This window comes from Littorina saxatilis, linkage group LG9 (assembly GCF_037325665.1).
Source record: "Littorina saxatilis isolate snail1 linkage group LG9, US_GU_Lsax_2.0, whole genome shotgun sequence".
In the NCBI taxonomy this organism is placed as follows: domain Eukaryota; kingdom Metazoa; phylum Mollusca; class Gastropoda; order Littorinimorpha; family Littorinidae; genus Littorina; species Littorina saxatilis.
Window position 1 is genome coordinate 26,858,490 of NC_090253.1, and position 16,340 is coordinate 26,874,829.

General features: G+C 45.4%; 1 protein-coding gene across 1 annotated transcript in view; it reads left to right on the plus strand.

Annotated features, from left to right (window-relative positions):
- The window catches only part of LOC138975746 (stalled ribosome sensor GCN1-like), a 61,484-nt gene extending 45,464 nt beyond the window's left edge, over positions 1-16,020 (plus strand). Inside the window, exons 45-52 of the mRNA XM_070348494.1 lie at positions 570-683; positions 1,552-1,782; positions 2,980-3,173; positions 3,470-3,678; positions 4,251-4,399; positions 5,319-5,429; positions 11,698-11,928; positions 13,993-16,020. Coding sequence (XP_070204595.1) covers positions 570-683; positions 1,552-1,782; positions 2,980-3,173; positions 3,470-3,678; positions 4,251-4,399; positions 5,319-5,429; positions 11,698-11,928; positions 13,993-14,121 — 1,368 coding nt within the window. The 3' untranslated portion in view covers positions 14,122-16,020. The remainder of the gene's footprint in view (positions 1-569; positions 684-1,551; positions 1,783-2,979; positions 3,174-3,469; positions 3,679-4,250; positions 4,400-5,318; positions 5,430-11,697; positions 11,929-13,992) is intronic.
- The last annotated feature ends 320 nt before the right edge of the window (positions 16,021-16,340 follow it).

Consider the following 16,340-nt stretch of genomic DNA (forward strand, 5'->3'; position numbering starts at 1 on the left):
ACTCCCTCCTTTTCAAGACCTGATGCTCTCAGATTTGTGGAGGTCTTTAAGAGGGGTTCCACTGTACAGGGTTCATTCAGCCAGGGAGAGACAGACTGTGGGTCCAATACAGTCAAACCTGTCTATAACAAACACCCAAGGGACGGACCACAAGTGGGCGTTATAGACAGGTGGTCGCGATGGAAAATTAAATTATCTAGAATAAACTATCATCTTGGATACTTTGGAGTGGTCGTTGTGGCCAAGTGTTTGCCAGCCAATGGAAAGTGAGTTTTGTTTGTGATTTCAACTAATGTGACCTTGCGGCTGGCTCCCACCCAGTTGGCAACTTTCTCGTGCACATTGGCCCAGCTTAAAATGGAATACTGAGAAGTGCTGTCCCAAACTTTTAGAATATTCCTGCTGCAAGAGAAGCCCACTAACATTCTAAATATAGTTTCATCATACATACAATACGTTCTTGTGCTAAGAAGATCACTAGCTGTTGAGAAATTTACAGAATACAAAAAAGAATGCACTACAACATGTGACAGGGGCTTGCTAACAATGAATGAATGTTGTGTGTGCAGAAACTGGACGCCAGTGAGATGCCGTCACACATCCCCAGTGTGCGCCAGGCTGTTCGCTTTGCTACGTCAGACTTCAAGGGCAAGGAGCTTCCAGGTTTCAGCATTCCTAAGAAGGTCAGTTCTGTGTAGTTATCTGTGTTTCTGTAGATAAAGTGTGTGTTTGTTGTGTGTGTGTGTGTTTGTTGTGTGTGTGTTTGTTGTGTGTGTGTTTGTTGTGTGTGTGTTTATTGTGTGTGTTTGTTGTGTGTGTTTGTTGTGTGTTTATTGTTATGTGTTTATTGTGTGTGTTTGTTGTGTGTGTTTGTTGTGTGTGTTTGTTGTGTGTGTTTGTTGTGTGTGTGTGTGGTTGTTTTTGTTGTGTGTTTGTTGTTGTGTGTGTGTGTGTGTGTGTGTGTGTGTGTGTGTGAATGACAAATATTTGCATGTCTGTCGGTATGCACACCATGGTGTATAACGATTTAGTGGTGTCTGTGCATTTCAGGGTTGTGCATGGTGGGTTGTGCATGGTGGGATGTTTTATCTGTTTCTGCCGTTTATTTGTTTCTTTGAATTGAATCCTGTCAGGAAAACAAACACCCCCATGAATAGTTTGCATTCCAGTCTAACTAGGTGACATTCAAGACCCGCCAGTTTGTTCCAGTCTAACTAGGTGACATTCAAGACCCGTCAGTTTGTTCCAGTCTAACTAGGTGACATTCAAGACCCGTCAGTTTGTTCCAGTCAAATTTGCCAAGTACATCATTGTACAGACCTTTCTTTTTAAATCAAAAATTGTAATTTTTGTGCAAATTTCAGGGTTGGTTATTGTTTTTTTGTAATGTCCGTACAACTGATATGACTATCCGGGACCGTCATTGCACAATAATGCAATGATCTTGGTCAAATCTTTTGTGTGAATAGACCAACCACAGATCAAGCAAGTAAAACTTCTTCACAAAACTCACCCAGTACAAGTATATTCATTTTTTTCTGTGTATTTCAGGGTATCGCACCAGTCCTTCCCATCTTCCGCGAGGGTTTGCTGAATGGGCCGCCCGAGATTAAAGAGGCGGCCGCTCAGGGTCTGGGCGAGGTCATCACGTTAACGAGTCCTGAGGCTCTCAAGCCATCCGTGGTCAACATCACTGGGCCACTCATCCGTATCCTTGGAGACCGCTTCACCTGGAATGTCAAGGTCGCGGTGCTGGAGACCTTGACCTTGCTGCTGAGTAAGGTGAGTTGAAAAGTATTTTGGGGGAGTCTGATGGATCTTGATTCCATGTGGTTTAGATTTTTTTTTCTCGTGCGGATGTTTGTTGACCTTTTCTTAAACGTGTTCTGATTCATTGAACAGTTGGGTTGTTGTTTTTATTTGGATTTTTGCCCTGATTTTCTGCTGCTGCCTTTATTTTTATTTTATTTTATTTTATTTTATTGAGTCACTTGAGAAAAAGTGACTCTATGTAATCGGTCAGTGTTAGTCTGTCCGGCCGGCCGTCCGGCCGGCCGTCCGTAGACACCACCTTAACGTTGGACTTTTCTCGGAAACTATCAAAGCGATCGGGCTCATATTTTGTTTAGTCGTGACCTCCAATGACCTCTACACTTTAACGATGGTTTCGTTGACCTTTGACCTTTTTCAAGGTCACAGGTCAGCGTCAAAGGAAAAATTAGACATTTTATATCTTTGACAAAGTTCATCGGATGTGATTGAAACTTTGTAGGATTATTCTTTACATCAAAGTATTTACATCTGTAGCCTTTTACGAACGTTATCAGAAAAACAAGGGAGATAACTAGCCTTTTCTGTTCGGCAACACACAACTTAACGTTGGGCTTTTCTCGGAAACTATAAAAGTGACCGGGCTCAAATTTTATGTGAACGTGACTCATTGTGTTGTGAATAGCAATTTCTTCCTGTCCATCTGATGCCTCATATAATATTCAGAACTGCGAAAGTGACTCGATCGAGCGTTTGCTCTTCTTGTTTATTTATTTTTTACAGAAGAGACTAGGAATAACGCTGTCATATTATTTTCAGGCAAATATAAGGTTAACTCTGCAGCAGAAAGAAGCACACCCATGACAGGTAAAGGTGTAAGGTAACAGCTTTTGTTAAACAGAAGTAATACTGTGGGACTTGGGTTTTACGTATGTATTCTGGAGGATTGTGATTTCAGTGGCAGGTGTGTATTGGCATCCCACACCCAGATGAATTCTGTGCTTCTCCTGCTGATACTGTATGTGGCACTGTTTTAAGTTCAGGTACCTGATTGATAAATCAGAATAAGATCAATTCTGAATTGGTCTCGCTTGACCCCCTGGGTTCTCAAGACAACAAACAACAAACAAACCTGCTGAAAACCAGGAATAAATTCTACTAGCTAATGTTTTCTACCTGTTCACGACAACTCACTATTTACCTGTGCAGGTGGGGATGATACTCAAGCCCTTCCTGCCCCAGCTGCAGACGACCTTCGTTAAGGCGCTGAACGACCCCAACCGCTCGGTGCGCCTCAAGGCAGCGGCTGCCCTGGGCAAGCTGATTGTCATTCACGTCAGGGTGGACCCTCTGTTCACAGAGCTCTTCACTGGCGTCAAGACGTCCGACGACACCAGTATTAAGTGAGTTGATTCACAGAGTCAGAATAAAGAATAAACAGAAAATGTTACCTGCAGATTAACTAACAACTCGTATTACCATGTGGAAATTGGCCGTTTTGAATCAGGCTTTAAATCTCTTTAATTACAAGACATGATCTGAGAATTTCCAAAAGTCCATTCATGAAAAAAACAATAGCACTTGGTAGTTGCAACCCATGAACCGAGAAGCAGTCTCCTTCTTTGTAAAATGTATGTTTAATGTACGTAAGAACAAAACTGAAGAATATTGTGACCAAGGTAAACCTCTTCATCAACAGGGACACGTTCCTTCAGGCGCTGAGGTGCTGCCTGCAAGGGGCCGGAGCTAAGATGGCGGACCCTCTGCGCAAACAGATCGCCCAATCGCTGCAGTCCTTGCTGAGCTCGACGGAGGACAGCACTCGCGCCTCAGCGGCAGGATGCTTCGGCACGCTCTGCTGCTACATGCCCAACCCTGAGCTCACAGAGGCCATGGAGCAACTCATGGGTGAGTGCAATCACTTTGTTACACTATACACTGCTACATGCCCGACCCTGAGCTCACAGAGGCCATGGAGCAACTCATGGGTGAGTGCAATCACTTTGTTACACTATACACTGGAACCCCCTTTCAAGACTGCAAAGCATCTTACAAAGTCAAGTTTTGATAGAGTTTTTAAAATGAATGCAAATTTACAAGCATACAAAGAGATTTTTCCACAATATTCAAAGCTCCATAGATTATTGCACTATTATTTTTTTTATGTATTACCAGTTATCACAGTGGGTATGCCTTTTGATTTTTCACTATTTCTGGGTCTCATGCCTGTTAACAACAGATCTGGCAAACCATGGCCTTGAAAGGGCAGAAGCCTGATACACCCCTCCACATCAGACACACATGCACACAAGCGCTCCTCTCTGTCCCTCTCTCTCTCCCCTCTACTTTCCAGCTACGCACTTAGCCAAGAAGTCAATAATATCAACCATACCCCCACACCCCACACACACACACACCCTATACCCCCCGCCCTTCTCAATCTCTATAGCTGTGAATAACCCCTGTACTGATTGTTGCAGACCCTGACACCAGCGTGGACTGGACACTGCGTCACGGGCGATGCTGCGCCCTGGCAGTGGCCCTGAAGGAGTGTCCAGACAAACTATGCGCTCTGCCGCTCAGGTCTACCGTAGTGAAGTCAGTCTCTCAGCTTGCCACGTCTGACAGAGTGAGTAGGGTTTTGGTTGTAGGCAGTGTTAGAGACAGCAAGTGAAACTGTGTGCTCTGAGGTCTACCTTTGGTGAAGACTGTCTTTAAACTTGCTACGTCAAACAAAGTACCGGCACGGTGGCCTAGTGGTAAGGCGTCCGCCCCGTGATCGGGAGGTCGTGGGTTCGAACCCCGGCCGGGTCATACCTAAGACTTTAAAATTGGCAATCTAGTGGCTGCTCCGCCTGGCGTCTGGCATTATGGGGTTAGTGCTAGGACTGGTTGGTCCGGTGTCAGAATAATGTGACTGGGTGAGACACGAAGCCTGTGCTGCGACTTCTGTCTTGTGTGTGGCGCACGTTATATGTCAAAGCAGCACCGCCCTGATATGGCCCTTCGTGGTCGGCTGGGCGTTAAGCAAAAATAAAATAAAAATTAAAAAAAAACTTCAAACAAAGGGAGTAGAATAGCATTGTGGGGTGAAGACAGCAAATGTTACTGTTTGCTCTGCCGTTGAGGTCTAAATATGGTGAAGACAATCTTTGCTTGCAATGTTTGGCATAGTGAGTAGGCTGTGTTTGGTGTAGGCAGTGTTACAGGCAGCAAACGTTATCTTGTGCTGAGATCTAATCTGGTGAAGATTGTCTCAGCATGCAACAACTGACAAAGGGAGTGCAATAGTGCAAGTCAGGGCTGGGTAAGTCATATTTGTGTTGTTTGTGCAGTTAGTAGGATGAAACTTTCGTGTGAACTTCATTTGAAACCTTGTATGGGGAGTGCGTGTAAATGTGCTTTAACTTTCAGTAACACAGGTTTCATAATTCTGTGTTTGTGGCAGGTTTTTCTCTGCCTGAGAGGTGTGTGTGCTGAGAATCATTTGAAAACATAGTATCTGTGTATATGCATGTCATTTCAAATTTGATGTTTGTTTGTGACAGGTACCAATTTGCCTGGGAGGTGTGCGTGCCGTGGGCTACCTGCTGCGCTATCTGACACAGGAGGGCAGCAGTCCTGCAGAGGCTCAGGAACTGTCCGTCGTACTGGTCAAGGTAAATGCTTGTACAATACAGTGTCAACTCAACTCAACTCTCAACTCAACTCAACTCAACTCAAATTTTATTGGCTTCAATTTTCATAGAAGAATTTGTCTTGCGCTTGGGAGAAAGTAAGAGTATAACATATAAAAACAGCATTCATATCACATTTCATGTATCACACACAGTAATCACTAGTATAAGCCTACAATTATCACATTTGTACCTGTATCATACATGCAAATAAATAGTATCACATTTCCACGTATCACACACAATATATACATTACATAACATACAGCAAGCTTCCATCTCCCGCGCCCCCTCCCACACATACATATCCTCGCACGTGCGTGTCAGTCTGTAAACTTGACCTGTACAAGAAAACTGGCCATGGAGGGCGGAGGGGGGGGCACCTGCAGTGTAGGGATGCTTTTGGCTGGTCACATGGATGCCTTTTCATTGGAGGCGTCACTGTCAATGCAATTCTTGTGTAGACAAATGTAAAAATACAGACAGGCAGAGTTCCAAGTCGGAGTTCCAAGGAGAAAGTTAAAAGGCTATTAAATTACATATCTTATCCCAACTCACATACAGCAATTTACTTCAGTTTAGTGCTAGGACGCTGAATAGCATCGCCTTGGTAACAAGGGGAGGTCACCCTAAAAAAGAGCTACCTTGACCCCTTAACAGGACAAAGTCACACGTGACTTCCTGACCTTGCCGCCATCTTTGAATCATTCCATCTTCAGCGGTCCGTGTCTACAGACGTGTTTTGATTTTGCTCCGGCTTTCAGCCGGTTTGTCTGACTTCTGCCTTTGTCAGACCCTGCCTTGGTACTTGCACACGGTCCCTCTGCTCCTACTGTGTGTTTGGGTGAGCTTTTTTGTCGTTTGTTATCGTTTTGTGACTTAGGTTTGGTCGAATACTTAGCTTTGTTTACATTTTTTCCGTTCGCCATGTCGGATAAGGAAAGAATAAAAATGCTAAGTCAGTGGCCGAGCCTTCTCCCACAAAGAAGCCTTCTCGTAAGTCGTAGAGTTCGGCATGTTAAGCTTTGATTAAAGTCACAGATCCTTGACTAAATCCTCGTTTGATGTGCGATAGACTTACCTTATTCTCCGGCTATGCCTAGTTTGCCTTCAGCTGCTTCACCGGTCTTGTCCGGTTCAGGTCCTGTTAGCGAGAAGCAGGATGTTTATGCTATTTTGCACTCCTTGAGTGCTCAGATATCCTCTCTTTCAGCCGAGTTTTCGTCTACCAAGGCTGAGATGTGTCTTTGCCTTCCGGTGTGGGAGGTGTGCGTTCCCTTGCCAGGGTGTGTGTTCCGCCTTCCTCCACTTTTACGTCCGCCGACGTTCACGCCTCGTTTGAGGGCAGCCGTGGTGTTTCCCTGCTGCGTTCCCAGGCCTCTTGGACTGACGACGATCAAGGTATTTATACTTCGCCAGTAACCGGGTTCTCCGGCCAAAACGAAGTGCGTGGTTTGGAGAGAGTAGCCACACCGGTTCGTGTGCGCGAAAGCTTAGGCCCTCGGTCTACGTCGTTCCGATTGAGTGAACGTCTAGATCGAGGGAAAAGCCCAGACACGCGTTCGGTCTCTGACCGAACAGGGGAAGTGCGTCCTCCTACACTCCCTAGAGGAACAGTGGGTGCGGCAGCACAGCTTTCACAGCTTTCCCCGCTTCCGCCTTACAGGCAGGAAGCAGTCCCTAGAGACGTACCGCTTGGGTATAAAATCCCTCGTGGGCGTCTCTTCCGGGCGACACTTCGTCGGACTATGGTAGTCACGGCGGAAGTGTCTTGCCTGACTTCACGGAAGTGAGGGACTACGAGTCGGATTTTGGCACTTCCGTCCAGGGTGACGAAGATGTCAACTTCCGCATACCGACTAAGCTTCCGCAAGCTCTGGCTTTAGCGGAGGAAGTGGCTTCACGGTATTTTGAGGAGGGGGTGACATTCCCCGCTTCCGCCCGCTGGGCAGGAAAGCAGTCCCTAGGGACACACTGCTTGGGTATCGCATCCCTCGTGTGTCGTCTTTTCTGGGTGACGCTTCGCCTGACTATTGTAGTCAGGGCGGAAGTTCGTTGCCTTGTTGCACGGATGTGCGGGATTATGAGTCGGATTTTGGTGCTTCTGTTCATGTTGACGAAGATGCCAACTTCCGTGTACTGGTTGAACTTCCGCTAGCACTGGCTTTGGCGGCGGAAGTTACTTCACGGTAGTTCGAGGAGGGTGCGGCAACACTTGTAGGTTTGTTGCCCAACCTCCTTCCGCTTTGGGGGATTCCCGTTCTGCGAAGGACTGGGAACAGCAGTTCCGTTTTCGGAAATTCCCGTTGGTAGCGTTTGAGCTGTCTATGCTACTGACTACTGGGCAGTATGGCGGTGCGTTTCACGCTGTACCGTGGTTAACAGCACAAGGTCTGGCTCCTGTTTCAGTGCAGCCTTACCGTGCTTCTTTGTTTTTAGCCTCAGCTTTGCCTGCTGGTTTGGCTAAGAAGTTTACACTGCTGCATAATTCAGTCAATTTGATTGGCTCGTTTGCCTTGCCTCGTTCCACTTTTCCGGAACTTGCAGTCCTTAGGCAAGATGATACAGCAGAGACAGAGTAGTCCCGTTTTCGGAGAATTCTCTTTTGTCTTTGGAGTAACTGGCTTACGCTTGCTTGAGTTATCGTCTCTCTCTGAGACTTTGCAGAGATCTCTGTCGAGATTGATCGCGTCGTCATTAGACCCATTCAGGTTTCGTGACGATGCGGTAGAGAAAGTTGTCACTATTCTGGTAGGGAAGACGGCTACAGTAGAACAGTTTGTTATACTGAGTCCTCTTTCTTGTCTCTGGGGGAATAAGCACATGATCTTTTCAAGTTATCCTCTGTTTCGGGAACTTTGCAAGATTTTTTATAGAGCTCTATCTTCTCTGCTCTTGTTAACTTCGAGTTTCGTCGTGACGCACGGGAGAAGGATGTCTTTGGCTAAAGTCTTTTGAACAGCGGAGCCTCCCAGCGCTTTTCTTGGCACATTGCTTGGCTCAGGTTGCAAACAAGAGGCGGATCTACTCCGCTCTTTGCTTTTTGTGGTTCATCTTCTGGGAGAAGCGTGATCTGCGTCGGCTGGCCACATTTGGCCTTTATTTAGGCAAGATACGAAGCTAAGCAAACAAACATTGGGTTAAACCCTCTGCCTTAGGCAGCTTCGCGGTATGTACGCCCATCTTTGGTGCGGCATACCTCTTATTTTTTCACCTTCTAGGGTGAAGTTGCTAAGGCCTCAATTTTTGTTTTTTGCCTCTGTGGCGAAAAACAAGGCAAGCTGTTAAAACTATCTTAGCTTTTACGGCTTACGGAATTGCGCTTTTCTCATCAGGGTCATAAGCTTTGGTTTCTGACAAGTCGCCAGAACATGTCCAAATTATGGGCTCACATTCTGACTAAATTTTTAGGCTCACTGAGCCATTGCTCGTAACCTCTCAGTCGGAACTTTTCCGGCTAAGCCTACCTCTTGAGGCAGTGGCTTCTGTCAGCGACTTTCGCTGCGCAGCACAAAGGACTCGCAGGAATTCCTTAGTTTCAGCTTTTCTTTCTAAGAGGTTACGGAAAGAACTAAACACCATCATGTGGCTAAGCCTAGGTTTGGCACAGACGTTTTTAGCATTGGGGTTGTTTTTCTTCCACACGCAAAGACATACACCGTCGATTGGCTGGTGCGCCCTTCACAGAGAAGGGTGGACAGGTTGCAAAGTCTGTTTTGTACTCTGTCCTTGATAAAGAGAGCGGCTGTACGTGTTCTGACCTCTCTTCTTGGCCAAATGGAATCGATGGCCACTCTTGTGCCCTTAGGCAGAGTCCACAAGCGGCCATTTCAGGCTGCCCTGAGTTCGCTGTGGAAGCCTTCTCTTCAGGGCTGGGAGACAGTAGTCTCTCTTGAAAGCTGGTTTCGGCACACAACGAGGCAGTGGCTGCTCCCTGGGATTTCACAGGGAGTGCCAATCTCGTTTGCCCCCCCCCGGATGAGTTTCTGTTCACAGACGCGTCTATGGAGGGCTGGGGTGCCCATCTTTCTGTTCACACTGCGTCAGGTCTGTGGAACGAGACGCAGAGTGGGGGGCACATTTATGCCCTAGAGTTAGAGGCTGTTTTCCTGGGACTCCAATCGTTTCTGTCTATGGTCAGGAACGAACAAATTGGGGTTCGCACAGACAACACGACCATGGCGGCCTATTTCAACAAACAGGGAGGCACTTTGTCTCTCGCTCTTTCTGTCAGGTCAGGTCAGATTCTTGCCCGGGGCAGCCAGCACCTTATTCTGTTGTCAGCTAAGTACATCCCAGGCAAACTCAACGTTCTTGCGGACTACCTCAGTCGCTCGTCGTGACGATGCACACGGAGTAGACTCTGACTCATCAGGTCCTACAACGTCTGCAGGTGGCATTTCAGCAAGCCTACAGTCGATCTGTTTGTGACAAGTTTCTCCTGCAGGCTTCAGGTCTTTGTCTCCCCCTTTCCAGACCCAGAGGCGTGGGAAACAGACGCCCTCGAAGTAGACTGGTCGCGTCTGATAGCCTATGCTTTCCCCCCGTTTCATCTCTTGGCAAAGGTTCTCAGGAAGGCGGAGCTGGGACAGCCTTGCTTGGTGTTGGTGGCCCCTTGGTGGCCCAGCCAACATTGGTTCCCCGTCCTCCTTCGCCTCGCAGACGGCCCTCCCTTCTTTCTAGGTCGCTGCGCCGTTCTGGCTCCTCAGACGCTACTTTAGGCTTTGTCCAAAAGGCCCACAGGGAATCGACCAGCACTGTTTATGCGTCGCACTGGTCAGCTTGGACAAAGTGGTGCTCGGAGAATGGAGTTACTGCTACTTCACCTCGCTCTATGCATGTAGCAAATCATCTCTCGTGTTTGGCTGCTCAGGGCTTGGCTCCTTCTTTTTTGAGAGTCAGGCGCTCAGCCATTTCTTCTACTCTGAAGCAATTAGGGCATAGCATTAACCTGGGCGGTGTAATTGCTAGTGTTCTTAAGGGGGCAGCGATTGGTTTTACGAAGGCTAAGTCCCCTCTTCCCGCGTGGGACTTATTTTTTGGTACTCAAGTTTCTAGCCTCTTCGGATTTCGAACCTTTAGCTTCAGCGAGCTTAGCTAACTTGACTCGTAAAGCCTTGTTCCTCGTTTTGTTAGCCTCTGCCCGTGGAGGCGGTGAGGTGCACGCTCTTTCAGGCCTGGCTAAGGATATTTCTTTTGAGAGCTATGGCTCTTTTGTTTTAAGATTTCGGCCGGAGTTCCTTGCAAAAAAAAAAAAAAAAAAAAAAAAAAAAAAAAAAAACCCACCAAAAACAAGGTCTGTCCTCCTCTGTTATTCGCATTCCTCCTTTAAGTAGGATTCTTGCGTCTGGTGACCCTGATATGGTCAATTGTCCTGTTCGTACTCTTACCAGCTACTTATCCCGTACCACGCCTATTAGGTCTAGGGACCAAAAACTGCTCTTCATCTCAGTTAACACTGAAAGGAGCAAGGACTTGTCGCGGGTCACTTTGGTAAGCCATGGTGGCAGTAGCTCCCTACCAGCCATTGTCGCTGCTGGACAAGTGGAATTTTGTTTTCCCACCTCCTTCATTAGCATTCTGCTGTATGTGAGTTGGGATAAGATATGTAATTTAATTGAAAATTTTTATCTAAATTTTAATTTGATTATATACTTACCCAACTCACATAGTGGATACCCGCCCTCCTGCCCCGCTTTTGGGGTTTTATGGGGGTTTTTCCTAAAAAAGAGGGAAATTTTTCTATGTTCGCTTTCGATTGAATGATTCAAAGATGGCGGCAAGGTCAGGAAGTCACGTGTGACTTTGTCCTGTTAAGGGGTCAAGGTAGCTCTTTTTTAGGGTGACCTCCCCTTGTTACCAAGGCGATGCTATTCAGCGTCCTAGCACTAAACTGAAGTAAATTGCTGTATGTGAGTTGGGTAAGTATATAATCAAATTAAAATTTAGATAAAAATTTTCAACTTATGCTTGCGAACCTAGTGACAGGAATTTACCAAAGTGTATGTCGTACAAACATTACATTCGAGCTACATCCACTCAAATGAAGCAACTTTTTCTGAAATATCCAAAACATTCAATGACGTAAAATGTTACACAGACTTGAACATGTTGGAATTGAAGAAGCATCAACCTTTTTTCCTTCAGTTTAAACAGTTCTCAGCTTGCAGTTGCTGATAATATGCTATCACAGACTGCGTTTTAATTTAGCCGTGAAACTATATCCTTTTCTATGTTTTCTACACGACAGTGCCTGAAGAACGACTCGACGGACGTCAAGCAGCTGGTGGGGCGGGTGCTGGTGTACATGGCCAACGCCCACAGCGGCGACAACAACTCGAGCGTCAGCGCGGAGGTCCTGCGCGTGGTGATCCCGGCCCTGGTGATGGGCACCAAGGAGAAGAACACCATGGTGCGGGCTGCCAGCGAGTCCGCCATCGTCGCCTTGTTCAACCTGCGACAGGGAGATCGGTTGTACCAGGTGTGTGTTGCTTTGGCTTTGTTAGGAAGGGTGGGTAGGGGAGTACAGGAGGAGAAAGTGTGCGTCTGTCTGTGTACGTCTGTATCTGTGAGTGGCCTTACTCAATCTGCGACAGGGAGACCGGTTGTACCAGGTGTGTGTTTCTTTGGCTTTGTTAGGAAGGGTGGGTAGGGGAGTACAGGAGGAGAAAGTGTGCGTCTGTCTGTGTACGTCTGTATCTGTGAGTGGCCTTACTCAACCTGCGACAGGGAGACCGGTTGTACCAGGTGTGTGTTGCTTTGGCTTTGTTAGGAAGGGTGAGTAGGGGAGTACAGGAGGAGAAAGTGTCGTCTGTCTGTGTATGTCTGTGAGTGTATTTGAGACAATGACAAAAGGTGATGGTTTTGTATCCTTGTTAAAAATGACCACTATATTTTTTTCCTTCTAGGCCAAAAAAAAAAATAGGTCTGTTTACGGTAACATAGGCCCAAAAAATAGGGTCGGTAGGTCGGGATTTTTTTTTTTTTTTTTTTTTCTTTTTTTTTTTCCAAAAAACCATATTTTTACGTTATTTTGCACAAAAAAAAACAAAGATTTTTTTTTCCCAAATGCCAAAAAAAAGTCTAGGGTCGCGCGAAAAAAATAGGGTCGGTCGGGTTACCGTTAACAGACTATTTTTTTTGTTTGGAGAGTCCCCCTGAGTGATCAGGAGATGAGCAGTGTTAGGCCGGTCGTAGACACACAAAAACTAAGGTTGAGGTTATCTCAAATGTTTTTGAAGCTAGAGCTTTGAAACTTTGCACACTTCTAGGGTTTGATGATTCTCCGACATGACCCTGGTCTGGTTGACCTTCGTTGAATTTTGGGGTCATACATGGGGTCATGGTTGGTTCCTAAAAACTTAACGTTGAGGTTTCCCCGGATGTTTTTGAAGTACATCCTCGAAATTTCACAAACTTGTAGGTTTTGATGAATGAGGCTGGTGTACAGGAGACATTAAATGGGAGGAAAGCACGGGTAGATGTGGCTTTGCCAGAAACTGGAATTAAAGCAATTTAATTACTACAGTAGTCCCTTCCATTTCCGGCCCTTTCGTGGGCGTGAACCTGCCCGGAGCGGCCAGCTTTCCCATGACTAATGAGTTTTCCTTCTATAATTGACTCTTAATGGCCGTTAACCTGTCTGACGCGGTCAACGGTCACTGATTTTTGCCCTAAGGTGCCCCTCTTACTCGACAGGAGCGACCACTTAACGGCCACTTGTCACTTTCGCGGGCGAGCGCCTGTGGCTCTCCCCGCCCACCCACCTCCCACCTGCTATCTGGCCGTTAGAAATCAGCACATGTCCACTTTCTATAACTGTTAACACATGTATCGCCTGTTAATAAAGCTGACGAGTCAAACTCAAGATTGTTTTTGTTTACATTGGACTGTGAGCGATCGCTGCGTGTTTGTGTTTGTTTGTTTCGTACGTGTGCGAATGAGGACGTGAGTGATTGTTGAGTGATTATTTGAAGCCTTTGCAAGCCCGTCAAGAATTTGTTCAGTCAGTCAGTCAGTCTTTCAGAATGGCAACACAAACTCCAACAAAGAAAAGACTGGTGCTGACTTTAGAGCAAAGAGTGAAGGTTATGAATACTTACGCATTGGCAAACTGTAAATACAGACATGCGCATACATGTACATTTACGGCAGTCACTTCCGGATCGATCACAGCTTATGTGAGTTTTAAACACTTGTTTATCTGACACTCAAATACATATATAATAATCCAAACAACACACATAGAAACATACGAAACAATAGCTTAGCCAGGACGATCAAGTTAAACACGCAAATAATTAAGATGTATAAACGAAAGCAAAACTAACAGAGACAATGAATCGGCGGCTCGTGGATGATCGCTTTCTTTTCTTCATGAAAACTTGATCGTGTTTTGGGGTTTTTTTTGGAGGAGGAGGGGGCCTGTAATGAACGGCCACCTGATATTTGCGGTCACCTTTGCAATGACTAATGGGTGACCGGATATGGCAGGTACTACTGTATTCCAACATGCTAATGGTCTAATGACTTTTTTTGTCCACAGAGCTTCTTGTCTTCCCTTGATCCTGGCATGCAAGAGTCCCTGAGAGAACTCTACGCCAAATCCCTGAAGAAACTGGCCGCCCAGAGTGATACTGGAATCGACGACATTGACGACACCGTTCTGCGATAGACGGCACCCTGTTGTGCCATGATTTGCGTTCAAGCCAACGGGGAGATCTGAATTTCCCTGCTTCTAACGTTAGCGCCTGTTTAAAATATGGTGGAGTTGGCGTTGAAAATACCCGTGGGAAATCACAGAAAGTCATCAGTGCTTTAAAGAGAGTTTGAGAGAGAGGACAGATAGCTTGAAAGTTTGAAACCACAGTCAAGACTATTCTGACTTGCTTTAAAAGTAAAGTGAGTCTACAGAATGAGGCTTTTTTAATTGCCAGTGAAGTACCAGTTTGTTTAATATATAGCGTGTAAAACTATCCAAAAAAATAAATGTTTGAGTGAATTTTTTCCCACTAAAGACATGCATATTTATTTTTGTGGTGATGTGTGTGATGTGACTTTACATGCTTAAATGTGTTGTTTCACACGAATACAGAAACAAAATAATTGTTGTACATAGCTGGAAGAGAGACTTTGCAAAGAGAAAGCCCTCTCTTCTTTCAAGCGCAGAGGGGAAGAAAGTTTCAAGTATTATTGAAGTCTGGAATCACAGATTCAGTTACCTGTGACTGGATAGCACTTAGCATAATTGCTATCACCACCACATATAGTGCTATACACTCAATCTCACTTCTTTGGAACAATTGCACTAAATTGCTGTCTTCTGGAAACAGTGAATGTTAACTCTTGTGCTACTGGAGTTTCAAATGTCAGAACTCTCACAAGTTTTCACAAGTTTCGTTCCCCGCTAGTCAGTGACTTGCTTCATAATGAATGAATGTTTCGGCACAAATTGTTGTGCTAGAATGCCTGTGCATGAGTCAGTCAGTAACAGCATCCCTGTAAGGGGAGGTTCGTGCTGTATCAAAGAGATCTGCTGGCAAAGATGGACCTTTAAAAAGTGATGGATCTCTTTCACCTTCGATTTCCTGTCTTTGAGCCATGTGACGTCACATTCTGGCTAAAAACCCTTATTTGGGCGGATGGCTGAGACTTTTAAAAATTATAAAGAATTCTAAGTTTGATGGATTGATGCATAAATGTCATTTGTATATTTTACCAAAATGTGACTTTTGACCAAACTGCCATTGTTCAGCATGAGCTAGGGCGGTCTCTTGGAACAATTGAGTGTTTCAAATGTCACATTTTGATCAAAAATGCAAATAAGTTATAGTGTATTCTAATAGCCCAACAGAGATAGCTACAAGTATACAAGTTTGTATTTGCTTATAATTGTATGGTTGATATTATAGCCAAAAGTGCACATCTTTCCTGGTGTGAGTTTCTTTGCATCTGTAGATTCTATTTGTGGTTTGGTTTGATTGTGCATCTGTAGGTTTTTTCCATGAGTAAAATGCCCAACAGGTGCTCGACTGTGTGACTGTATACATGTAAATGGTTATTTTGGAAAGAAGTCCGCTCAGCTGAAACTGAAGAAGGAAAATGAGTGTCGGCACTCTTTTCCTTGAATGTGTCTGCTTTGACAGGAACTGGCCTCTTATAGAAAGTTCTTAAGTCACTTTGTGTTTTCCTTAGAAACAAACTTAGAACTACCTTTTGTTTTCTTCTCATTTTCACTTTTCACAGTTGATTTTCCTGGAGTTGATTCTGGTGTGTTGATCATATTTTTCACTGTGTTCCCCCTACTTTTGTTTTTAGTTTTTTGGTTTTTACCTTTCTGTTGAGATTTTAAATGTTCAGTTTGCTGCAGTGTTGTATGTGTCACAGAACTGTGTGGAATTGTACATGTGTATAATTGTGTCTGGTACAGAGCTGTGTTGTGTATGACTGAACAGCGTCACTGTGGCTCGACTGTGATGCACAAGAACTTGTGACATCGTTATTTCGACTTGGAAGAAAATCATGGTGATGCTGATCATGTGGAGTGACTGAAAATAAAGTGCTGATGACTGGATATTTGACACTCTTTCGAGACTTTTGTCTGCTGGGTTTCTTCTTCTTCTTCTACGTTCGTGGGCTGAAACTCCCACGTACACTCATGTTTTTGCACGAGTGGAATTTTACGTGTATGACCGTTTTTACCCCGCCATTTAGGCAGCCATACGCCGCTTTCGGAGGAAGCATGCTGGGTATTTTCGTGTTTCTATAACTCACCGAACTCTGACATGGATTACAGGATCTTTTTCGTGCGCACTTGGCCTTGTGCTTGCGTGTACACACGAAGGGGAATAAGCCACTAGCAGGTCTGCACATTAGTTGACCTGGGAGATCGGA